The sequence below is a fragment of the Equus caballus genome, chromosome 8 (assembly GCF_041296265.1).
Source record: "Equus caballus isolate H_3958 breed thoroughbred chromosome 8, TB-T2T, whole genome shotgun sequence".
NCBI classification, from domain to species: domain Eukaryota; kingdom Metazoa; phylum Chordata; class Mammalia; order Perissodactyla; family Equidae; genus Equus; species Equus caballus.
Genome location: NC_091691.1, coordinates 83158526 through 83185273, shown reverse-complemented (window position 1 = coordinate 83185273; position 26748 = coordinate 83158526). Strand labels below are relative to the sequence as shown.

The window sequence follows — 26748 nt, the reverse complement described above, 5'->3', positions numbered from 1 at the left end:
CAGCCACCCCCCAGCCTTTGCACCCTGTGGAAGGCCCGCTGGCGAGGGAACCCCATACCTGGGGGCCTTGGGTCAAGTTGGCTCTTTTATGAATGGGGTTTCTTTAATCCTCTTCGTCTTGATCAAGCTGTGACAATGCATTTTCTTAGGGAAAATATTCTACTTTTAAATTTAATTTGTACTAATTTGCCCCAGGCAGAGAGCCTGCAATAAACTTGGTGTCAATTTCACGTTTGGCCAAAGTTTGTGAAGTGTTTTGCTTTGTTTTAGAACAATTTACCATTCGTCTGTGGGAGTGGTGGGGAGAATCAACAGCCTGGCAAGTAGTTTTCACAAAATGTAAGTCCTGAGTATTATATCTGGCCTCTATCAATTTTATTGTCTTGACTCAAGTTTAATGGGGCCACCCTTTTCTCTCTCTGCTTCTCTCTTTCTCTTTGTCCCTCACCTGCATCCCAACATCCCCTGGACCTGCCAGGGATCAAAGACATCCCCTTGTCACATGTTGAACTGTTTCCCCAATAAGGTTTTCAAGCTCCTTAAGGATAGGCATTGTGATTTTGCTCATTTTGTATCCTGTTCATATCCTGTCCAGTGTTACATAAAGTGACGAATAAGGGCTTTCAATTTGAATTAAAGAGCATTGCATCAACCCCTCTCAGATGCAACCCTGTTTACTGAAGGCAGGGTCTTTCCAATCATGTTGTACTTTTTACCATCACAAGTTCTTCTTTTGCTTGAAATTATAATCAGACAGGCACAAGACAGGATGTGCTTTGGTGCATTAATTTGCTGGGACATTCTTGATGTAGGAGCATGGGTATTGAGAAAAACAATTCCTAGGACTGTTCATTCATTCATTCATTCAACAAATACTTATTATTATTCATGGCACTGTCTGAGGCAGCACAGTCAGAGCAGAGTGAGACCTTTTGATGTCTATGGTGTAGGCATAAAGATGGGGAGGGAGATAAAAAAAGAGAGAGGTGATACATAGACTTTATGGTACATCTTTCCATCCATTTATCCATCCAGCCAACAAATATTAATTGATAGCCTACTAAATTCCCAGCATTGTTATAGCCATTGGGGGCATAGTGTGATTAAGACATGCAAAGTTACCTGCTTTCTAGAAGGTAGAGCTTATAATATAGTGGTAGACACAGATAAACAATGAGGAAATAAATAAATACTATAATTTCAAATGAGGAAAGAAAATACTATGAAGAAAAATAACATAGGATAAGGGGATGGAGGCTGATGGGGACATCAGGAAAGGCTCTATGAGGAGGTGGCATAAAGAGAGAACTGGAATGGGGTGAAGATGCAAGGGGAAGAGCACTGGACTGAGAGTCAGGCCATGTTCTCATTTTAACTCTGCCACTAACTGTGCAACATGGACCAAGTCCCCCAGCATCCCTCCGTCACCTGATTATTGATGAAATAAAATGATGTATGTGACTGTAACATTCAAGAATAATGTATTATTATTAATAATGTTACAACCTGTTGCATGATTTGCATTTAAAGGACCTATTGAAGAATTGTGCATGGAGGAATTTCAGTATTTGCTGCTAGCTCATGTAGACAGCCAAGCCCAACCTTTCTGGAGTCCTACAAATCTCCAAGGAGAAACACACAGAAAACACAGAGAATGATAAAAAGGAGGATGCATTTAGTCTCTTCATTGAATGGATTGTGTTAGTGTGGGTATGTGGGATCCTCTGAATGAGACACAGACAACTGACAGTGTTTTCCAATGCACAATAAAACAGTTTATTTAAAAAGAACGCATTCAGTACCGTGTTTGGCACACGAGGCAATGAGGCAGGCACATTCACACTTAACAGGTACATTTGGGGAGCTGTCGAAGCAAATCATTGCATTGTCTTCACAAACTATAGTCACAATATACACGAGATTACCTCTACAAAAGAAAGATGGTCATCCTTGTTCACCAAGAAGGCAGAAGATATTTACATGTTCCTCAGTTCAGCAATGCTGGCTTCTTTCAGGTCTCCATGGCCCTGTCAGTCTGGCAGCTTGTTTTCAAGGGCAGCTGAGGCTGCCTCTCACAAGGGATGTGAGTCTAATTCCTAAGGGCCGTAGCCTCTTCCAAAGAGCGAGAGTGCTTCTGATGGAGTTGCGGAGGAGTGAAGTCTTCAGTGCCAGTCTCTCAGCATAAAATGGCATTTTCCAAAACAAATGCATCAAGCGTGTGGGGGGAGGGCTCCATGACTATAAGAACATAAGAAGCATTTATTTTCCCTGACACATGCTTCTTGCCATTTCTTCAATAATTTACATTCACTGTTCTCTCGCCTTTTGACCTATTGGTTTCATCACTACTCTATAGAAAGCTTTGTTCCTCACTCTACATTGACATACCATTCTTTAAAATGATGCTAAAATAAAATGGTGAAACCAAGTAAGTTAAGTGAGAGAAGATATCACAAAATTCTTTTGTCTTGACTTCTGATTTATGCCTTCACAATGGATTGTCAACTTCCCATGTAAAGAATGGAGGCAGTATGGTGCGGTGTAGTAGAATCAGTGGCTCGGAGACCCAGACTCAATTCCAGTTAACTAGCTGGGCAGATAAGTCACTTCCTCCTTTCTGAACCTCAGTGTCTCATCTCCACACTGAGGATCTTGATCTGGAATCTAGACCTGAGATAATGTCTAGATCTGTGAAGTTCTGCTATGGACTTAGGTGACTGTCCTATGTGAGTAAACAATGCCACATTGTGATATTTCAGTATTTTTGTTCTATGTCCTGGGAGAATTTCAGTGTTAATTGATGATGCTTGGTGACTGGATCTCAACCCATCAATAAACCCCTCCCAGAGCTCTGGTCTGTAAGGCTACTTTTCTGCATAGTAAGAGCTCAGATCTGGATCTTGAAATGTGGTTAAAGAGCATTTCTGACATGGAGACAAATTATTCCAAGTCTTGAAAAATGGTCTAGATTCCAGATTTCAGTGGGAAACCTCCCCTTCCCTTTTGCAAGTACTTCATTGACTTCATTCCACCTTCACACATTGACCGATCCTTTCTCCCATTATCTACCAATTTTTTCCCTACCTCCCTAGCTAAAAATGTTGTAGGAGTGGCTGGTTCCCCAAGGCTGGTTTTGCTGTGAATTTGTTCATAATAAGATGGGGCCTACTGTCAAGTCCCTTCTGCTTGTAGCTATGGACTTCTCTCTTTGGTGTCCAGCAAAGAGCCAGAGGATGAAGGCCTATTTTGTGCCCAGGCTACATGCAATTTGTTGTGAATACAGGAAAACATCTGAACGTGTATCTGACTCATTTAAAACAATATGTAGCTTATTCAGTATAGAGAAACAAGCTCATTTCGATGACTGTTAAGAAGAACACAAAAGAGAGGTGGTATACCCTGGCCTTTTAAACACCATACATAGAAAATGTCCAAGTTGAGTTTCAAACATTTACAGTCTCGAAATGCCTTACAGAACCTGTAGGATATTTTACCACAGCAGAGAAAGTAGATTTGGTCCTTCATGATCTAATTTTGATTTACTGCTCACTGAATGAGAACCTATGGCCACTTATTGTATCTGAAGAATTAAGTGCATTTTTTCCCAGCATTGCCTTCCAAAGGATTTAATTAAGCCCACCTAAGAATGACTTCCATCAGAAAAACCTTTAATTTACCAACAAAGCTTGTTCTGTGGCTCACCAGGGTATCCGATTTCTAAACAGTAGTGAACAGCTGGTGGTGAGGAAGAAAGAAAGTTGCCCTACTGCTCACTGCCCAGGGGACTGCGGTGGCCAAATGTTTGTGGGTAGGTTTTTTTCAGAGTCCAGCCTTACACTAGCTTCGCTAAGGGCAAGGCATCACATGATGCCTTCCTCGACAAAGTTTGCCTGGTAGTGTTCTTATCTAGTGGTGTTTCTTCCCATTAGGAACTTCTCTGAGGGCAAGGAAAGCCCAGCTAAGTACCTACTCAAACCCTGGGCATGAGGCTTAGCTGGGTAGAGACATTTGAACTATGGAGCTTCCCCAGGTGCGGTGGGGCCAGGTAAGCTTATTGGATGTCTTTCTCTTCCCCTGCTCCTTTATGGGCACTGATTTCTGGATGCCTGTGAATTTTGTGCTGTCAAAAGGCCGAGGAGCAAGTGGACAGGGAAAATTAGAGAACTGGGGAAACAGGCAATGGACTATAGGATATGAAAAAAGATCAGCCAACATGGTTTCAACTGGCAGTTTAATTGAAGAATTTTGACCTAGAAGGTCACCCTTAGAAATTAGACAAGCCATGGCTAGTAATCTCCTAAGGTACTGAGGAGTCTGTTGAGAGGTTCCTAAAAGTCACATGGCTAGGAAATATTTTGAACACCTTAGGGTCCTTAGCCTCAAGGACCCAATAACATACTAAAAATCAGTAGAACTAACTAAAGTATAAATGCCTCCTTGGGAGGAGGGGGCACTTGGGAGTCCCTCCAAAGCTGCTGCTCGCCTCTTCTATTTGGTACTCACTGATTCAGAAATTGTTCAGGCAGTGCTGTGCTGGAGCCAGCTCATACTGGCTCTTGAAAACATTTTGTTACATTTTCAGCTGGTTGACATCAAGTTAGTAGCTTTAAATTGGCTACAATGAGAGTACACCGTGGAAATTGGCAAGGGCTACAAATCGGGGCTCCACTCTTCTCCAGAGCCAGTTGTTAAACATTTAGCAGCACACAAAAGAGCTAAAATTGTCTCTGAATCCCAGAGAAGGGAAATCAAAGGAGCCCTTTAGTATCTCTGATGATGAAAGACATGAGCACAGCTATAGAAAGGAGCCTGGCCAAAACTTCATTAGAATGGTGGCATCTTATTCAACAGAGGCTGGCACAAGGCAGCCAGTGCCAACTGACCACCTCTCTCATACTCACTTGGTCTTAGAATTTTAGTTTCTTGAATTTGCTTTTTTGATCGGTTTCATTTTAACCTGAGGACCTTTGCATTTGGGGCATTACTTGCAGGTTGAGAAATAAGACCCCTTTAGGAATATTTTAGGCTCTGGGAATGACAACCAAGTAGAATCTGAATAAATCATGTAACTTTCCTGTTTCTCAATCTATTTGTGAAGATGAGTGATCTGAGATCTGCCTCTTAGTATGAAATATAAAGAGCTGTTCTTGGTGTAAAGTATATTAAAGCAATGTTCCCCACTCTGACTGTCTTCAGGCTGGCATCCATTCTGACTAAATTAATCAGTTACTATTTGCTTACAAATTAGTGACAAATTAGTCAGTTCAGCCAAAACAGTTGAATGCTTGAGTCACTAAGACTGTGTCTATATTGCCATGTGTCATGATAACTTCAAGGAACAGATCTGATATTAATTTCATGAGGAGTGAGAAGCATTCAGCTACTTTGGTCAAAAAGGTATATATGATTTTGCTATATATTGTTGGCTCCCAAATGCTGGCCACATCAGAATCACCTGGGAATCTCTGTAAGCTAGGCTTATCCCAGGACATTCTGAGTCAAAGGTCTGGGGTGGGGAACAAGAATTGTATTTTAAAGAGCTTCTCATTTCATACAGCTTTGTTTGCTGGTGGATCAGCAACATAATCCAGGTCCTAACCCCATAACCCTATTGTAATCTTAACTTGGAGTCAGTTACTCTGCGACAGGCATCTTCGCTGTGATTCCACTGTAATCAACAACAAGAGAATGAGCTTCATTGAGGATAAAAGCATCTATTCAAACATATATCTTCAATAATAAGTCATCACAAGAAAAAGAAATAATACAATAATGACATTCTAAGATATTTCCCATTTCAAATGTTATATTGATGTGGCAAAGCAATCAGAGTGTAAGAGAGGCATATTTAGTCATTTTGGTCCTTAGTATCAACGCACCTGTGGCCTTGATTAATCGGGCCACAGAGCCCAGATAAGTCAGTCAGGTGGCCCAGAGGCTCTATGTTCCCAGCACCAGTGATGCTCCGTCTGGGTTTTTCAGCCAAATACGCATACACGTACAGCCTCAACTCTCTTTGTAACCAAAGGACAGTTCTATACACTCAGGGAGAAGTAGAGGCTAACCAGATACTTTTGCCTGGCACATTCAAACAATTAGGGCAAAAACAATTTAAGGATCCAGAATTATACAGAAAATTGCTCTGCTATTTTGCACGTGAAGACCCAGCCCAATGTATTCATTATTATTTGCACATCTTAGCATTCTGTACTAAATGCAATAATGCAAAGTCTGCTGTTGAAGTTACTTACAATATGGAAGGCATTGAGAAAGGTATTTCTTACCTCAAGGGGCCCCAGCTGAAAATTACACATATGGAGAAATACATCACCATCCTCAGTATTCAACTTTTAAATTATGCATACATATTACTAAAACAAGGTGTTAAGATGAAAGATTATTGGATAAGACTCCAGCTGTCAGCTGTGAGCTGTTAGTAACTGAATAGTGATTTACTAGAATCATAATTTATTAAGGGAGTTTTCTCTCATTTCAGGGGAGAATGTAGGTTCTTAGCAGTGGACTGTTGAATATCTAGGCAAACAGCTCCTTTACTGTTTTGCATTGAGAAATAAATATCTTTTGGGGGGGGGGCGGTGGGGAGAATCTTTTTTCCTCCTTTGCAGCCTTTTTAACTTATTTTCTGTACCTTGTGGACCTCAGACCAAAATCACTTTCCCTCTGAGCCTATCTTCATTTGATGCTGAGAAGGCCAGGAAGTACTGGACAAGGAATCATAATTTCTCCACTGATTACCTATGCAATCTTGGGAAAATCACTTAGCCTGTCTCTTTCTCCATTTCTCATTTGTAAAGTCAAAAATTAGACATGCTGAGAGGCTCTTCCCTTTCCAGTGTCCTAGAGTTCTACAATTCTGTCGCTGCTTCCCCTGGCCTCAGGTCAACACCTCTTTGCTGGTCTAGTAATTAATACCTTGCCTAAGGTCTGAAGAAGTGCTCTTCCATTCCTCAGCTTCCCCACCAAATTAGGTTAGTCTTGGCACTCACATTCGTGGATAATGGAGGCCCAGGCACAAGGAGGCTGGAGGAGCTTCTCCCTTTGCACGTCCTGGCTGGTAGCCCCATGGTCAGGTGCCTGACATCAAAGTTACAGACAGATGGCCCAGTAATCACAGTCAGCACTGCTAGGCACACAACACTACTAAACATAGCACTCTTGCAATGGTCAAGAACACTTAAGACAGAGAATCAAAGGCAGGGGAACCATAGATGTTTAATCATCAAATATGGGAAAGATTTTCTGGATGTGGGAGGGATTTTTGACGCCGCATTTTAACTCTTGTCTCCCTTGGATCTACATGTCTGCACATGACACTCAGAACAACTGATGAAAACTGAGGCACTAGCATTAAGCAGGTGGCTAAATGTTTGTGGGTTTTTCTTCCCCCTCTGCAACTCAATTGGTCATTTGTGATGGTGTCATGTGTAGATAGCTGTGGGGGTTTTATGATGAAATTTATTCCAATAGCTGAGGATGGACTCTGCTGTGACTATCCAAAAAGAAGAAAGGTTCTGACAAAAGGATGCACTTAACCTAGAACCAGTAAAGGAAGGGGAATACCAAAGCCAGTATTATGTATCTGTAGCTGAATCAGGAGGAGAGACCCAATGGTCCTGCCTGCCCAGTTCACTGCTGTTGACCACACAGGCCCAGAAGTGCTGGTTGCTTACACCACGGCCTTTCTAATCAGGACTCATGGGACTGCCCAACTCTTTTTGTCATGACAGTGGTTATATAGATTTTATCTTTGAAATAGTCTTTAAAAACAAAAAGAGATTTTGTATGATCAGCTACAGGCTATTTTTCTCTATGCTGGAAGTGTAGGTCAAGGGTATAACTAACAATAAAAATAACAGTAAAAGCTGCCATATATTGAGTGCTCATTACACGCCGAAAACTGGAATAAATGCTTTATCAACATATTGCACCTAATTTTTCCAATAAGAGGGATATAGGCTGTATATCAAGAATTTATAAATTATGAGAATTGTGGTTAACTACTACCGAGGGCCTTGGGTTTTCTTCAGAGATTTTTAGAGAAAAGAGAAGGGTGGTCTTTTGGGATCAGCTTCAGGAAGTCCTGCCTAGAAACAGGAATGAGCCTGATCTCTGAGCCCTTCTAGTTCTGGGAGACAAGTCCATTTCCTCGACATTTTGAGTTCTTGTGAAAGCAACAGATGAAATGATGTTGGGAGCTGGAGAAGTCCTCTCACTGTAGGTTAAGACGGGGCCAGAAGTGAAGTGAGATTTTAAAAAATCTCCCTGAACTTTAAACAATGCCCCCCTCCCAAAAACACTTGACATTATGATGAGATGTAATTTAAATGATCTACCATAGAACAATTAACTGGTTTTAGGAATTCTAGTCTTTTGCTCTTTTAACCTGCCTGGCTCAAAGTGTCTATGTATTTTTATTTAGTGAAATCTAATGGGCACATTGGGATTAAAACTCCAGAGTCAGAATCTGGCCCATGCAAGGCTGGCATTAAAATCATTTAGCTATAACCAAACGAACTAAGTGCTTCAGAAGAGCCAACTAAACACTTGTGTCAGTTATCATTCTCGCAGCGATCCTAACACAGCTCAGCATGAGAGCTGTAGTGGTATCCTCTCCAAAGTGACACGGAGTGAACATGGTGCAGTTTTGATGCCCGTCAAATTACACCATTGAATTTAAAAATGTTTTTTACTGTCTCCTCTAATTATTTCAAGTATCGAGCTGTTTTTTGAAACATCTATTCCTATTTCTTCCCATCTATTTGGATGATTGCCATTCATACAACGTTGTAAGATGTGTCACCATTGGTGACACATTTAAACCTGTATGGTTTTCCTTCACTAGTTAATATCTGGATCTATGTAAGCTGCTTTAATTAGCTTTCTGAAAAAAATTAGAACAAGACAGCTCCCCTTTAGAACTAGGCAGAACATGAGCATAAAGACTGTGTCTTTCCTTACTGTATTGATTAGTTTTTTTTTTTAAAGATTTTATTTTTTTCCTTTTTCTCCCCAAAGCCCCTCGGTACATAGCTGTATATTCTTCGTTGTGCGTACTTCTAGTTGTGGCATGTGGGACGCTGCCTCAGCGTGGTTTGATGAGCAGTGCCATGTCCGCGCCCAGGATTCGAACCAACGAAACACTGGGCCACCTGCAGCGGAGCGCGCGAACTTAACCACTCGGCCACAGGGCCAGCCCCTGTATTGGTTTAGTTTTAGGCATGATTATACCTTCCCAAGGAGGGGCAGTGAGATGATTACTGAACTACAGCAATTATTTTAAATAGTATTTGTAACAGTGCAAGCAATCTCGATGAAATTTCTGGAAAAGAAAAAGCTACTCCACCCAAATATATTACAAATGTGCTTGACTGGCATTTGGAAAGAAAAAAGAAACTCTTATTAAAATTTAACATCAACTTGGCCAGACTTTGGGTGGAATTGGAACAACAAAGTGCTGCTCAGTGAAAAGCTAAGGAGAGGAGTGATGTGATTTCTACTGCTAAGGCTGAAATAACGAAAAAGAGAATGGCCAACTAATTCCTTCATGGCAGGTCTACACATCTCAAATTCCAAGGGTTATTTAGTACCAAATCTTGCCACTACACATTGGCTTTTCCTTTTGAAAAGCTTACTTTGTAGATGTATAGATCCGGTTTCAGTGGAAAGAGGGAATATAGGGTGTCTACAATTGTCTTAAAGGGAGCAAATGGTTCTGGGGCAGTGCTAGTAGACACAGTGATATTCAGCACTTTCACATGGGGGCCTCCCCTAGCCAACCTGGGAGCTTCTACTCTACTCTAACCCTGCTGGTTCTCAAACGCTCTGAACAGGCAACGTGGTTACAACACTTTAGGGTATATGGGATCCATCACAACTTCTAATCATCTGTTTCCTCCCTATATCCCAGGCTCTTAAGCTGCCTTTCTATTCTGAGAGAATTACCAGCCCAGTACCTGGGTTGGGATTGCAGGAAGCATTAAACTCAGGGTGGAATGCCCTTGCAGATGTGGCAACAGAATGATTTGCCACAATAGCACTCATGTCAAGAGATGTGATGCCACCTACGACATAGGCTTTCTTTGTGATAGTGAAAGATGCACTGCATTACATGCCACCTACCACAGAGGGACCACTCTGCTATAGAGTGACTATATGGACCAGTGAGAACTTCCTAAGAGACATTTCTCATAGAAGTCATCATAAAGGGATCGATCATGATTTTCTCGGTTTGTCATGAAACATCAAAGTTACCCAGAGCCTTGAACACATCAAGTACAGATGCAACACATACAAGCAAAGCTAATTCAATATGATTCCTAGCAAACTATTAAACTCCACTGGGGTGGGACTAGAGGAGTGGTTGTAGAGAAGGAGAGAGTGAGAGAGAGATCAGATAAGCAAACCAGTTTTTTATGTTTCCATTTTTAAGAGTCAGATCCCACCCAGGCAAAACTGAAATCCTGCCCAAATCTGATTACGAGGACTGTGTCTGAGCAAAGCTGCAGAAACTGCAGCTCTAGTCCTCATAGAAAATGAGAGGCAGTTTATTATTAAAATATAAACATGAAAATACTTCAAACCATTTTGTTAGCAGCATAGTTCCAAATGTAACATTCCTTTTATCAATCAAGTTTAAATCATGTGGCTTCAACGCGTCTGTCCTGCTAAGCCCCGTACAAGAGCAGTGCAAAAGAGGGAGTGAAGACGTCTTTCTTTTTAAGTGGCAGACAATCCTTATAAGAAATTCTCTAGGGTTCTATTCTGATGACTATTCAATTTGATTTGGGGCACTTTTTAAACAGCCATTTGGCACTTTCTGTTTGGAGTTCTTAGGCACAGTGTGACAGAGTCAGCTTGGTGAGCCCTTGCGCATGCATTCGGTACAGCAGCTGAAACTCAGCAGGCAGCTGGTGGGACTCCTGCCACTTGGTGGTAAATTTGGTTCCTTTTTTGTCATAGTAATGGTATGGAAGATCTTCCTCTGTGTTGGGGTCCTGTCCAAAAGGCCAAAATCCATACAAGTGGATCTCTTCACATATTGCTGATGCAAGGGTGTACATAAGAATACCTGTGCTCAGCCGTTTGGGCGACAAATGTTTGTTTTTCCAGTACCTGTGGAACAATAAGTACAGGTGGATTCAGAGACCAGTGTTGAAAGTTTCAATCAGATAGGTCGATATGACTGGGCTGGAAGCTGCATTTCTTCAAGTACCTTAAACAATACTTGCTTTGAATCTATCTTTTAGACTATAAAATGCCTCTGGGAAGGACTGACTACAGAATTTGTGAGACCCAGTGGCAAAACGAAAATGTGGGCCCTTGTTTCAAAAGTCATTGAGAATTTCAAGAGGGTGATAGCAGAGTATTAAACCCAGTGCCAGGCCCTTCTGAGCACGGCTCCTGTGTGACTGCACAGGTTGCCCATTTTGATGCCAGTCCTGCCTCTGGGTTGTATTAAAGAGTAGTGACTCTGACTCAATGGTGACACCACAGAAGGCCACTGATGAGAATGATGATGCTTCTCATACATAAAGGGCCCCTGGACGTGGGGAGGAGGTTGTTTAGTCTAAGGGTACCTCCTCTGTCACTTCCTTACTACACCTAGAGATAAGTCCTTCTTCTTGGGTTTGGAAAGATTGTGAGGGCTTATTTTTCTCCAACCTCTTGTAAAAAATCATATTCCCTTCTCCTTTGTCTTCTAACTGAGGGCTCACAAGCCCTTCTTTAGCATGCCACAACATCAGAAAAGTATTTACTCACTTTCTGAATTTAAGAAAATGCTAAATTATGGTTATTTTTTCTTCCATATTTAGATAGTAATTTGAAGCCTTCCTACCTCACCGCCGAATATTTGAGACTGCTGTGGAGTATGTGTGTGTATGTTTATTATTGGCTGTGCAGGCAGAATTAAACTGCCCATCAATCAGGTTTCTATGGACTGTATTTCCTTTGAGTTTTCATTGATCCATTGTGTTTGGTTCAAGTCTGAGCAGTTGTGAGGCATTATGGTGAAATCCACAGGCCTTCTGAAAAGCTGAGGGCAGGACAGGCCACACAGGCAAGTTTCCTTAAGTTTCTAAGCACATGTAGTTCCTTTTTCACTACTTGAAGGCTTCAAAGATAGACCTTTTGCCTTCCAGTTGGAGTTTAAAAGGTTAGTCTTGGTTTTAATATTCTTACCTAGAATGACTTCTGATAATTCTTTTGGTACAGCTGAACTTAAATGGAGCAAGAGGGGAGAAAAACGATGAGGTCAAAAGATCACAGGACAGGTTGGCAGAGGCCTGGCTTCAGATTCTGGTTCTGCCATTTTGGGCAGTGACATTGGGTCAATAACTCCTGTTCTTTGTTGCTCACTTGACTCATCTTTAAACTTAGGAGTTGGGCTATATTACCTCTTAAAAACGTGCCCATACACCCTGGGAAACTGGGACAGTCCCAGTTTTGTCTGTTACCTTTGTTGTAATTATTAATAGCATCCTCTTTGTCTCAAAGAAAAGTTCCAGTTTGCACTATAAATTATGGCTACCTGTAATAGTATATATATAGTATATATATATATATATATATATATATATATATATATATACACACTATAAGTTATACCCTACTTGTTAGATAGGTACCAGCTTATTAGATGATGATTCCTCCTTCTATGAGAGGTCAACTAAAGAGATCTTAAATTTGGAAGACTTTAGGGGACTACAGAATGGTAATATCTACTATGGGATAAAAATCTTTAGAATTCCCTGTTACCGGGCCTCCCAGAACCCACTCTAACTTGCAGTAATACCTGGACAGTATGTTAGGACAGTGGAGCTACTTACATAGGGGAAATTAGAGTTGGGGCAATTTCCTCAGATGATGTAAAGAAAAAAAAAATCCCATGATTAATCTTGCTTTATAAAATGCCCTGAATTAGTGCCTCCCAATTCTGATTGCATATTAGAATCATCTGGGGAGTTATTAAGAAATACCAAGTACCTGGGCCTCTCCCCTCTCCCACAGACAAATTACTCAAAATCTTTTGACATAGAGCCCAGGCAAAAGTATTTTTTAAAGCCCTCCAAGTGATTCTAATGTACAGCCAGAATTAAGACCCATGAGACTAGACGGGAATATTGCATTTCTGGTCAATCTGTCTATCAAATTACAAGGGGTAACAATGAGCTCATAAAATACACATTTACCATTGTTTGAGCACTCAAATCCCAAATTATAAAGGCAGATTATGCAATTTATGACTTATCTGGGTGGCTTGTTAATCTTGGACATCTACAAAACACCCAAACATCAAATAAAAAGGAACATTTTAAGTCAATTGCCTCTTCTTTGAAAAAACTACTTGATTTGTCTAACTTAGCCATTGGCATTATTGGGACGGAGGTATCCATTTAAAGAAAATTCTTGATCTGTGGTTATTTCCATGACTGTTCATTAGGCTTCTACCAAGGGAGGGGACAGGGAATAGAGAGGAGAGGCTGATGAAACACCAGTCCCTCCGTTTGGCACTTGGTTACCAGCTGGGAGTAGGAGATTGAACTTCTTACCTAGAATGACTCATTCATTCATTACAAAACATAAGAGTTTGTCCTAAAGTACTAAGCTAACCACAACAACTAATCGGATAGCTCCCACCCCCAAGAGATTACAATATTGATTTGCCATCTGGTGGGGTATGAGTTAAAGGCAATAAAATACACACACCTGTTGACATGCAGCATTATATTTCCAGGCCAAGCCAGTTGGACCTTTAACTGACCTCTGTGTTCAACAAAAAAGTCAACTAATGTTCTGGTAACAGTTGCTGAAGTGTGGAAGAAAAACGCAGGGATCCAAAGAATGGCCCCATCGAGCTTTTTTAAACTGAGGAAAAAGTTGTTACGGTCCTGAATGGTCAAAAGATTGTTGTAATATTTTTCCAGGATGCTGGGGTTGAAGGTGGTAACGTTGGTTTTCCTTCCAACATCTCTTTGGAAAGGCTCCGTAGGGGCGAAATTGCAACGGAAAACAAAATCTGACTTATCTATTTCTTGTCCACACTGGCTCTCTGTCAGGATCCCGCTATTTCCAACCACCGCACAAATATTATAATGCTTATTCACAATGGGCGACATATCTGGAAGCAGTGATCGGAAGCTATTGCTAATAGAAAAAACATATTTATGGCTGGAATAATCATAGTGCATCAGTTGTCCAATCCGAACACTATTCTTGGTCAAAGAAAAATTTTTTATTACATCGACATGCTGAAGAATTTCTTGCCTAAAATAAAAAGAAATTCATTAAATGCATCCCATTCAAAAGAATTGATTTTCCATCTTATGTCTTATGCTGCCATTTCATTCAGACAAGAATCGTAGGCACATTGAATCCAAGAAAGAATATACATTCATAACAATTGTGGTCTTTGAGGGGAGGACTGCTTCAGAATCTTCAGACATACACTCATCTTTCAGTCACGTTCTGGATGTAATCCTTCGAGGCTCGCAAATGTTGTAACTTACAGTTCTAGTTGCCATTCTTTGGTTTTCTGCTCTACATAAAGAGTGTATTTGATCAAGGGGGAGGTGCAGGCCATACTGTGTCAGAATATACAGGGAGACAATTTACACAGGCCCCAAAGAGCTCACATTAATGCACAAACATTGGTGACTTAGAGTTTGTAACTAGGGACTACTTGTTTGCTATGGGACTGCAGTATTCAAGGAGTATCAAATATCACTGGTGTCCAAATAAGAGCCAAACAGATGACTCAGTATAGTACTATCTATTATTAAAATATGAAAATGGTAATAGCAGTGGGTATAGTTGAATATTTAATAGAAATGAGATAATCTCATTAAGGTCCTTTGAATAATGAAACAGGGGCATATTTCTACTTGATTATACAAAAACACAATTTAGTTGGAGAATCTAATTCTTAGAAAAACAGGCTATTGTAAATCCTGAAAACGTGTGTAAATTCTAAGGACTCAGAGGATAAACAAGACAAGGGGGAAACTTAGCACTAATTTCAGGTTGCTTTCATGTTGAGTATTAAGTAAAATTAAGCATCTTAAAGTCTCAGCTATTTAAAATGTTTAAGAGACCAGTAACATGTTACTTTGCTACTAGATTCTCCAATTCTAAGAAATCACATTGAATTTCCTGCATCTTTTGCCTAAAAAATAGCAGAAATGAAACGAAATGCTTTGCATATCATCACTTTAACTGGAATTTTATTTTTAAAAATCACTTTATTCATCAAAGTATAGAGCAGCATAAACTGAAGGCTTTAATCCAAAACTTCAAAAGTTACCAATACTGTTCTTTATAAGCTGTGACAAAGGTAAAGTAAGTTTAAAATAACACTGGGGAAATGAAAGATTACATAATAAATGGATTGAAAGGAGGAGAGTTTTGAGAAAGAAATATTGTTCTGACTGGTCATTTGGGTCACATGGCCTAGTGTGGGAAGAATATTTTTATTGAGATAGAAATATATTTTGGGAAAAAGTATATGTTCTACTCATGAGAGTTCTCTAGGTTGTCTATAAAATTAATATTGGATTGAAAACCCAAAAGTTAAAAAAGAAAGCACTTCTAGGGTTTTAGAATTAATCAATTACTGTCATGGACTAATTCCTAATTAAACAGTGTTTAAAAAATTTTAATCATAATCACATGACTATATGTCAACTTTTCAAATAAACAATATTTTCATGACACCATGGATATCTATTGAATTTGTTTTAATTCTGTCATTAGATTAAAATTAAAAAGAGAGAGTGCAGTAACCAGAAATGCTATGGCTAAACGCAATCCCCTAAATAGAGTGGTAAAATAAGTATTTGTAAAATAAGTATTCACACACCTAATGAATACACTAGATGGCTCACATTCCATTTAGCAGCATTGTAATCCCACCAAGAAGGAAGGAGTAATGACTTATCTGGGGTTGCTAAGAGTAGACCAGAATCACTGAGGAGAATAAATACATCTGAGTAAACCTCATCCTTCTTCCCCACCTCAAACAAAACAAAACAAAACAAAAACACAAAAATCCCCACACATACACACACATAAACTCCTTCGTGTATAAATGAGGCTGCTACAGAACAACTATTAAGAAAGATGCTGGGTAGCTTTTACAATATATTAAAAACTGTAAAGGTTTAATGAAAATAAACAGGCAAAAGCAAAACAAAACCATACTTAAATACTTGCATATATTTGGGCTAAGATTTTCACGAGTAATTTGATAGAGATGGATTGTAGTATTTTCTTTGTGTTTCAATGAGACAATACTATTTTATTTTTTCAAATTTTTTCAGTGGGGGAATGAAAATGCACTGGGTGGTCTTTTTCCAATTAACCTTTCTAAAAATTAGATAGCTTTGGCAGTATTAGCCATACACATCAACTATGAATCATGATGCTCAATTAAGCCTAAGTTAGGGAGGATATTAGAAATATCTTTTTTTCTTCCATTCAAATTGGTCTTCTTGATGTTTTCTGAGAAGGCACTACATACATAAAAAGGCTTACCAATCAGCTTTTGTGCAGTCAGGCCAAGAAGACAAGACAAATACCTCAGGGTGGAGGACAGATTTTTGCTGTTGTGGATTACTTTGTTTTGTTTTGTTTTTTGAGCTCCAGGATTCAAAAACACCTTTTGGATCTCTCCCCCCTATCCTACCTTTGATGTAAAAACGCTGTCCGATTAAATCTCCACTTAGGTTTCTTTTCGAGTTTGCGGGTCAGAGAATTCGTAATGGGCACAAATGACGGATCTAGAAACTTCAGCGCAAACTGTGACCTGGAGAGGAGCATGAGTACACAGACAAACGTGCTGGCCTCAGCTGGGGGAAGCCGAGGTAGCCATTAAAGTTCAGCCGGTGGGGGCGGGGGGCAGCTGGCACACGCACTGGCTCCATCCCGCCCCAAAGTCACCTCTCATTTGGTCTACCCTCTGTTCCCCAATACAGCCCGGAGGAATAAAGAAAACTGAGGGAATCCGTCTCCATTGTCCATCCCTCCGGGCGCGGGAGAGACCCATAAAATGGCCGTCTGGCGGAGAGCAGGGGCGGGAGCCCGGCGCACGGCTGGAGCCCGATGCGCAGCGAGGACGAGGGGAGTCAGCACCGCGGACAGCGGCCGCGCCGCCGCCAGCCTCGCGGGCGACGCTCCCGTCGTCCGGGTGAATTGATTTTTGGAGAAAGGGCAGAGGAAACCGGAGACCCAGGGGAACGCTGAGGGTGGCTCTCGCCTTAACCTCTTCCTTCCCGAGCCTATGCTTGATTTCACTCCCGGTCTCCTGCCTGGGGACCCTCGGAGGCCGTCGGCCAGCTCCGCTCTTCTGCCCAGCTGGGGCTTCTCTAGGTTCCGCACCTCTGGCCCAGCTTGGACCACAGGCTGCAGTTTGTATTTGCCATCTGCCCCTCAGGGGACCCTGCTGAGACAGCGTCTAGGGGTCACAGGTAGGGACAGGGGCTCTTGATGAGCTGTGCCAAGCCGCGCCTGGTGCCTTCCCAGTTCAGCCCTACGCCGGCCGGGCGGTGACTTGGACCTGCGGCGAGGGTAGGCGGCCCTTAGGAGGCTCGCTTCCCGCAGAGGGCGGGGGAATTACAAAAATCCCGGAAGGGGGGGGTGAAAACGAGGAGGGGGTAAAGATCGAGGTAGAATACCCCAGGGGTTTCATGAGAATAGACCCGCACATCATTTGATGGGGTGGGGGGTGGGGGAGGGGAGTGGAAAGAGCGCAAGGGGAGTCCGGCGCCTGCGCCATTAAATCGCCCCTGGACCTCTCAGAGCCCGGCCGCCGAGTCTGCGGACAGGGCGCGGAGAAGGCGCTAACCTCATGCAAGTCCTCCTCCCGATTCACCACCCCCTCCCAAACACACACATTGCCTCTCCCTCCACCATCATTCTCCTTATACCCTCCTCCCATTTTTGAAATGGGGGAAGGGATGTCGAGGAAGAATACGAAAAATGCAATTACAGAGATTAGGACAACGGCTTTTAGGTGCTCTTGGTTAAAAAAAAAACAAAGGGGAGGGGGAAGGGAGAATCAGAGAGAGGAGTGGAAGGACCACGCAGTTATCTTGCCCCAAGTGTCTCAGAGAAGCCAAAACAACCCCCTTCCCCACAAACCAGATACCCGAGGGCGCTCAGAGGCCCGCACTCACCGGAATCCCGCCTGGAACGCGTACATTCGGGGCGCCCCCGGGCTGGCGTACTTGGGAATGGTGAAGATGTTCTCCTTTTTCAGGGACACGTAGCTGATGAGTGATAAAATCAGCACTGCGACGCTGAGCATGACCAGCCCCAGCACACTGGCGACCCGGGCCATTTTGCAATTTCTCATCCCAGGCTGTGCTGGGATCAGGGAAAGCGGGGAAATCGCTCCGTTGAGCGGCCAGCAGCTCGCTGGCGTGTCAGCGTGTGAGTGTGTGTGTTCGCGTGCGCGTGTCAGCGTGTGTGGCGGGGGAGGGGGACCGGGCAGGGGAGCCGCGGAGGGCCGGGAGTGGGGTGGGGTGGGGTGGGGTGGGGGCGGGCAGGCGCCCCAGAGAGAAGCCGGATCCCCAAGGCAGGGGCGAGTGGGGCCAGGAGGCTGAGCAGGAAGATGGAGGGTCTGCGGGGCGGCGTGGCGATGGAGCGCGCCGCGCCGTGCGTCTCCGGCCGCCGGCTCAGGCTCCCCCGCGCGTTTTCAGTGAGGCTGCCATCTCCCCCGCCGCCTGCAAGATAAATGTGATTGGAATAATGTTACAGTTCGATCTAAGCACAAGATTTAATTAATGAACTCTAATCTCCCAAATAAGCGGAGGAGGGGAGGAAGAGGGAGGGATAAAGAGGAGGTGGCAGAGGGAGGGGAATTGAGGCTGAAAGGCTGCAGCCCACGTCAACGGCCTCCCCGGCTGAGGACGCGGACGAGGACGTGGCTGTGGCGAGACAGACGCCCAAACTTAGTTTAATAGGCCATTCGTTACTCTATAAATATATCACGGAATATGGAGATAAATAACTGGATTTGCTGTCCTGGAGGATACACACCAGCTGGGTGCTTCTGAGAGGCAGGGAGAATGGTGTTAGCAAGGAAGACGTTTAAGAACTTCTCTCCTCACCACATAGGCACTTCCCTGGGCCCCATGGAACAGCACATGCCACAGCATCCCGGCAAGGAAGCGCTAGACAGCTACTGGGCCTGTCTGCTTTGTGAGGGCTTAAAACCTCCTTGGAGTTTTCGAGAATCTGTCCCCTATCTGCCTCTCAGCTCTCCACATACCTTATTTCTCTCTAAAAGATGGGTAATGCCTAGCAAAGTTGCGAGGTGAACTGTGAGTGTGGAGGGCCTGGCTCCCCCTCCCCTGTCCTCTTGCCAGCACGACTGCCAGCACACAGCAGGTGGTCAGGGGGCATGCCCCTGAGTTAACCAGGCCTGGCGCATTCTGCCCTGATTTTACTCTCCATTGCCCACTTTTCTGACTCATCCCTGTGGCTAAGCCTTCAGTATGGGCCGCTTAACTTAGCCCTGAGCCACCAAGAAGCTGAAGGCATTGTACATGTCTGTCCATTATAAATGCACAGAAGTCTCTTTTGAAGGGGCCTAAGAAGCAAGGAAGAGAGGCAGCCTCTGAGGGTGGGAGGAACGCTTACTGCCTACCTCATTGTATTGCTTGACTTTCAGTTTGTTAGCATATTCGCGTGTTGCCTGTTTTAATATCCATTGGAAATAAAAATTAATCAATTATCGGTCACGCTACTGCGTACTCAGAGACAGCTCACATGTTTCTTTAGCTCTGTCCTTTGTAATTAGCTTGTGGCTTCTTCACCCTGGCTTTACCCTTGGCCTGGGCCTCCCAATAATGGTCAATACAAACTAGTGAAAGAAGCTGGAGGTGAGAAATTGGCCTTTGAAAGTCTTTTCTAACAAAGCAGTTGATATTTTCCAAGGTGGTTATGATTTCTTTTCTTCCTGAACTTCTCGCCTTATGGGCTTTGGTGGACCTAATGTTATGGTCTGTCTGTGGGCTGTGAATTCCTCAAAGGGGTGAACTCTGAGCTCCGAGCTTCTGCAGAGCCAGGACCATGCCTTTCTTCTCCCTGTTTCCACATACTGCCGGCAACTGTCTGTGTCCTGCTGGGATGACTCCCATATTGCTTATGGGACTGAAGGTCATAGGATGTAAAGGAACTGAATTAGCCAGAAAATAAACAGGCAGGCAGGCATCCTGTGCCAGGCCTAAAGGTGAAAATGGGTTGCTCAATAGTTACCAGAGGGAAAAATCCTGTGGATGGCACTTCAAAGGGCAACCACAGCTACTGGATAGAGGATTTTTTCATGTCTGGTGTTGTAGCTACTTAGTAAATTAAAAAATAATTTGGATATTTTTACAAAATATCACTTATCAGATTTCATTGGATATCAGGCCTGTATGGGAGTATAGGAGGGTGAAAACAAGAAATACAGAAGTGAAAGACCCTTCTGACTTAATGTTTTCAAGGGGAGTTGTTATTTTGGACACATGTACTTCCCTCTCCCACCCGCAGGAGAGCCCACCTTTTGCAAACATGGTTCTGTCCCTCACCAGCCCATACCTACCAAGAGTAACTTCCAGGCAGCACTTAGATGGGAAGGCTGGGAAAGATGGTGTCTTTTGATAGAAATGGAATAATCCATTCATTTATTTCTGTTTTCTTTCATCAATTCATTAAATAAAATGTGTTGGTTATCAGGCACCATGGTGGGCAGACACACGGGTTATAAAATCATCCTTGACTCATGATACTTATGGTCTCATCGGGGAGACAGGAGTAAGCATCCTCTTAGTACCATCTAAAGAGCTTAACAAGAGGGCTGATGAGAGAATTGGGGGATAGACTCTGTCTGCGGAAGAATGGCAGGATTCTTCATAGAGGGCAACATCTGAGCTGGGTTTTAAAGCATGAGTGGGATTCATTAGGTAAAGAAGTTGAAAAAGGACATTCCAACTACAGGGAAGACTAGGAGGCAAGGAAGATTATGGTGGGCTTGGGAAGCAGCAGGAGGTATGAGGTGGCTGCCACAAAAGAAGAGCTGAGAAAAGGAGTTGAGGTCAGATTGTGAAGAGTCTGGGATGGCATGCTAAGGAGTTGGCTGTATCCTCTAGCAGCACTGCTCAGAATTGTCCAACATTTGTGGAGCACAATGGCTCAATCTGATTCACACTGAATGGATTTAGGAGCAGCTGCAGTCAGGCCCATGGGGAAGTAGAAGCATCTCTGCTCATGTGGACATCAGCTAATGTGTCCAGTGGCCCACTAGCCTGTCCACATGCTAGAATTCCCAGTGGGCCTTAAGTTATCAATGAACCAATTGACCATTTTCCATTATGAGACAATCCTGAATAAGGCATTAGGGAGTTGACTTTTGGAGGGGCGAGTGACCACTCCTAGACAGCACAGAGATCATAGTTCCTGGGAAGAAAGTTCACTGGGAAACTACTCTTTGGCCACATGTGACTGGAGTTCTTTCTGCACCTTATTGCTTAACTTCTTAGTTTCTAGTAGGTCTAACAGGGGAAACAGAGGAAAGATTTGAGGATCCTCTGGGTTTCTACCTCCTATTTCCCCACAGAAGATAAACACTTTGTGGGAAAAGCCATTGTGGTCAAAGAAAGCTCCCCAAAAGCTCTCGGATGAAACTGAATCTAGAAAGATGCAGGAAGTTTCCAGAGATGGAGATGTGAACAGAGGGCAGGGCAGGCAGGGGCAACGGGGCTGAACGAAGACGTGGAGACTGAAGAGGGCAAAGGTCTGTTGGGGGCAGTGATAAGATAAGCCCCCTGGAGTAAAGTGGACACAGCCAAGATGTAGAGAGGACTTACTAGGTGCCAGATGTTTTTTATACATTGTCTGTACTCTTCACCCTGATCCACTGAGGCAGGCATAACTATCCTCACTTTATAATTGAAGAAATTTGGTGTTAAGGACTTACTCAAGGTAAAGCCTTTCTGGCTCCAAGGCCCACCCTTTCCACTATTCCATTCTGCTTTTCCTGAGACAGAGAGCTAGCAACGTGTGCAGGCCTGGGAAGTTTGAAAGTGTCATCCTTTGGCAGTGAGAACCAGTTACTACTACTACTATGATGGTGATGATGATGATGGTGATGATATCTAACATTGATTGCACACCTGCTGTATGTTGAGTATTATACTAGGCAGTTTACATAACTGATCTCATTCAATCTCTATTCCATCCCTCTTAGGATATAGTAACTGCCACCATTTCAAGAATGAAGAAACTGAGACTCGAAGGGGCTATGTAGCTTGCCAAGGTCACACAGCTAATGTGTTCTAGAAGAGGATTTGGCTCCAATGTGTTCGGGACTTTAACCTCCTCCCTTAGTCATTGTGTCTCAGGGTCACTGAGAAAGAGAGTACACACTAACCTCTTGGACAAAGCCATTTAATCACAAGAGTGAAGGGGTGGGGGCAACAAGGAAAAGACTAGAGTGATACATCTGAAAAGCAGTGGGCTGCTCTAGGGAAAGGGGAAGGCTGGGGAGGGCTGGAGCCTGGGGAGGGAGCCCCAGCCATCCTGTGGGGACAGCCTGGAGACAGCCTCTTGTTTTTGTTGTGTCCTTTAGTGCCAGCAGAGCCCCCAGCACAGCTGGTGCTCAGTGTGAAAAGAAGGCAGGGAGCTTCTCTGCTTTGCAGCATACGTGGGGTCCAGGCTAGGGAGAAGGTTGGTCTTCAGATTGTAGAGGATGATCCCCTACCTTGACGGGGATGGATGAGTTTGCTTGCTGATTGAAGAGACCACGTTTAACTAAGTAACTAGGTTGAGCTAGGTTAATATTAATACCTGCACATAGTACAAAATATAAAACACGTGAGGGATGCACTGCGAACAGTAAAACTCCCTCCAACCCTTAACTTCCTAGAGACAGTCACTGTTGCAGCCCAGAGACACTCTATGCGTCCACAAGCATATGAGTATGTATTAATGTTTTTAAACATAAATGCTGAGACTGGTTTGAAATATTTATTTCCATGTTTTTGTTTCTGTCTTTTCAAAAGACATTTTGCATAAAATTTAACATTTCAGCTGTTTGCAACGATTACAGTTTTTAGAAGCTGAGGAATTACTCATTTTGTGCCTACAGATGAATGTTTCTCTTAAAGCTCAGTGAAGCATCTCTATGTGAAAGGAATACAAGAACTTCAAATAGCCTTTTCTCCGTTGAATAAAGAAAATATATTTGGAAAGCCGTCTGAAGGTTTTTTGCGCTCCAGTCCCTAGGAAATGGTTTGGAAGGAGCTATTATGTTCAATTGTGTTAATCTCCTGGGTCCTTGCATAGAACTTCGACTTTTCAAATGTTTGCAGCGATTACTTTTTCTAGAAGCTAAGGTATTATACTTGGAGAAGCTACTTGAAAAATAATCTTACAGTTAAGTTTTAAGCTATTCTTATGTCTATTATGTCTCTTTATTGCACTGACAGTGGGTATAGAAAATCACCCACAGTTAGAGCAGCCGTAATAACATTAGCTAGGTACCGTCGGGGGGGTGTTTTAAAAAGAAATCTAATTTTAGCCTTCATCGTGAGTTTCTGGACAGTTTTTGTCTCTGTGCTTCTGAAACTGTAATTGTCAATAACATATCTTTGGGGAAAAACTGCTGTTTTGTTTGTGTATGCTATTATAACAAAATATAACAAAAACGGTAAAATTTCCAGGTTATTTTAAAAAATGCACTACCACTTGCTGATTTATTGATGAACGCTGCTTCTGCAGAGGAAATGGTAGGAATTGTTGAAGGATGGAGTATTAAGTACCCCCTTCCCTGGGCTCTGGATGCCTCCCCCTCCAATTATAAGCACACCCTCCTAGCTGAGATTACTTGTGTTCTGTTCACAGGGAAATCACAAGCATAAGAGATCATTGGACTTCCCAATATTGAAAAACTCAGTCTCAGAGGGAAAGGAGGAGAGACTGAGCTATACTGTGTCTTATATTATGGACCTCCATATTCTGGATCAAGTCATGTTCACAATAATGCCGTATGATAATATTTTTATTCCTTTTCATAGATGTGGGAAAAACTGACTCCAGGAGGTTGAAGGACTTGGCCAAGTTCACAGCGGCTTTTTACAAAATGAGTCTTTAATATAGGATCGAATGGCTGCACAGTTATTCCTCTTTTCACCAAACCTTGTTGCCTCTCAAGCCAGAAGCTTATGGTCTATACACTGGGGCATGAAAGATGTTTTTTCAAAGTGGATGTTTCTCATTAAGAAAGGAGCCAGGGATGTGGTACCCACCTTGGCTTCTGTATTCCTTACTTCTCATGGTTAGCTTTTTACAAGGATGTTCAAACACAAGGAAAGTGGCTTCTCCATGGTTCAGATGATCAATGTAAACTTGTGAAGATCCTTTTATATCTTTGTTTCAAAATTCTATTTTGTTGTGTATTTTTACATGCAAGAGGGTCTAAGGCCTGTTGGAGGTGGTGTAAGCTGAGGGCGTTTCTGGCTTTGGGGGTCTGTACTTCCGTTTTGAGGAGGGCAGTTCTGAAGCAAGTCTTTCCGCAGGTGGAAGAGGTTGGGCGGAGAGTATCAGAGGAGTTGCAGGAGGATCAGGAAGCAATTAGCACCTTCACCCTAAGTGCAACTGGAGCAGAGGGAACTAGGGCAGGCTCAGAGGCGAGAGGAAGGCAACTGACCTTCCCCAGGATAGCTCTGATGCTTACACCGGTTATCTGACACCTGGCTTAATTCCTCTGGAGAAGTTTGCTTATCTTTTTACTCCTGCTCTCAGTTCATGCTGCTTATTAGAAAAAAGAAACTCAACGATTATGTTTGCTATTTCCTTGACAAAGAATTGCATTTTTTTTGTATTTTTACTCAAGGAAAACATCAAACAAAAATGAGTAGAGAGCATGTTGTAATACTACTCTTCACATCTGTGATCATCAATAATTAAGGAAAGCCTCCCTATTGGACCTTGGTCACTACGAACAGGTACCACTGCTCACCTGGGAGCAGGTGCTACCTCAAGGAAAGTCAGAGTGTGGAAGGTTGAGAGTATTGCTTCATTTCTTGGAGACCCAGCCTGACATATATTATATAGGTAGGTGTATCCTGGTACCTGAAGCAGACCCCAAGGTGCTTACTGAATCCTACTGCTGGTTTTGGCTCAGATCTTGGACAATCCTTCCCCATCTGCCAGGGGCATTAGGCTTTTCAGGTCCTGCAGCTTTGCCTGCTCTCACAGATATCTGTAGTCTCTCCTCTGCCTTCTCCATTCTCTATAACAATTAGGATTGACAACTAAATGGGGACCTTAAAACATTAAATTTACTTTTCAATCTTTACAGCAGCATCCTTCAACTCTTTAGTTTTATGTTGGATGGCTGTGTATTTAGCAATTTTAGGTAGGATTTTCAAGCCTGTGGAAACTGCATCTATTATAGATGTGGTGAAAGGCTAGCTGTGAAAAAGAGTTGCAAACAACATTAGACCTTTGGATAGTGGCTGTGAGCACTTATCAAAGGATGCTCTCTTTGTGAGCTCAGTGTGGAAAGGGATGCGGGTTCCACGTAGGTCTTTACAGTTGATAATCACTATCTTTAGGGCCATCTTTGGGGAAAAAAACTGACAACCATATAAATCTTACATTTTTATGGCACTGCAATCTTTTTTCAAAGTACTCTCACATCTATTCTCCCATCTTGACCTCCCAAAGAAACTGTGAGTTGGGCACAGCGAGTATTTCTATCCTGATTTCATAGATAAGACACAAGGAGGTTAAATCCCACAGCAAGGGGGAAGGAGACTGAGGCTAAACATCCACGTCTGATGTTAAGACTGCTAGTCTCTCTACTAATAAAAAATCCACTTTTTTATTCTCTGCAATCTAGCTTCTACTGCTGAAATTGCTTTATTTAAAGCAATGTTTCTCAACTCTACCTGTACACTTGAGTCATGTGAGCAACTTAGAAATGATACCAATGCCCAGGCCTCACTCCAGACCAATTGCATCAGGATTTTGGGGTTAGCTCCCAGGCATCTGTGTGTCTTAAAGCTCCTCAGGTGATTCTGATGCACAGTGAGGATCAAAAACCATTGTTAGAAGCTGACCAAGGCAACCCTCACATCAAATTCAATGGGTTTTCCTTCGCTACTAGCCTGGGGCCATTGGATATTAATTTCTTCTTTAAACTCACTCACTTTTGGCTCTCTGAAATGGCACTCTCTCAGTTTCCTATTCCTCTCTGATGGTGCCCTCGCTGTCTTATTTTCTTCTTCACTATCTCTATTTTATCTTCCCAACTTCCGTGACTTCAACTTCGCTGTTTTCTCTGCATGGTCACACAGGGTCCAGGGAATATTGTGAGGGGTTGTGCAAAGGGTCATTTATTTTCAAGGGCTTGGACATTAGAACGTAAGCCTTGTAAGAGCAAAGGCTTTATTCAGGTCACTGCTGCAGCTCTGGAACCTAAGACTGTTCTAGAACATAGGACAGACACATGCTCAATAACTGGATGAATGATCACGTCTACTTGACTGAATCACGTATCTGTGTATGCAGTCCCAACCTGCATTTCAGTCTTGCTCCTCTAATGCCATCTCTTGGATGTGCCACCATCTTCTCAAACCCAACCTATTCAAAACTGAGCATATCATCTTCCTTCCTCCTACAATATAACTCTTTTAAATGGTTTCCAACCACTTCTCTGCTTTGAATAGCCTCATTCTTCCG

General features: G+C 42.8%; 1 protein-coding gene across 1 annotated transcript; it reads right to left on the bottom strand.

Moving 5' to 3' along the window:
* Positions 1-1752: 1752 nt before the first annotated feature.
* Positions 1753-18948, bottom strand: ST8SIA3 (ST8 alpha-N-acetyl-neuraminide alpha-2,8-sialyltransferase 3). The gene is made up of 4 exons (XM_023648274.2): positions 18192-18948; positions 16703-16822; positions 13729-14286; positions 1753-11133 (listed from the first exon to the last, which is right to left on the bottom strand). Exons 1-4 carry the CDS (start codon positions 18368-18370, stop codon positions 10851-10853), a joined length of 1140 nt encoding a protein of 379 aa, XP_023504042.2. The 5' UTR covers positions 18371-18948; the 3' UTR covers positions 1753-10850.
* Between the last annotated feature and the right edge of the window lie 7800 nt (positions 18949-26748).

Bases quoted from the DNA above. Each gene is read 5' to 3' on its own strand.
- ST8SIA3 (XM_023648274.2), bottom strand. From the start codon at position 18,370: ATGAGAAATTGCAAAATGGCCCGGGTCGCCAGTGTGCTGGGGCTGGTC. The intron at 14,287-16,702 runs GTAGGATAGGGG...TTTTTATTTTAG, and splicing joins ACAGCGTTTTTACATCAAAG to GCAAGAAATTCTTCAGCATG. The intron at 11,134-13,728 runs GTGTGTGTATTT...ATTGTTCCACAG, and splicing joins ATAATGCTGCATGTCAACAG to GTACTGGAAAAACAAACATT.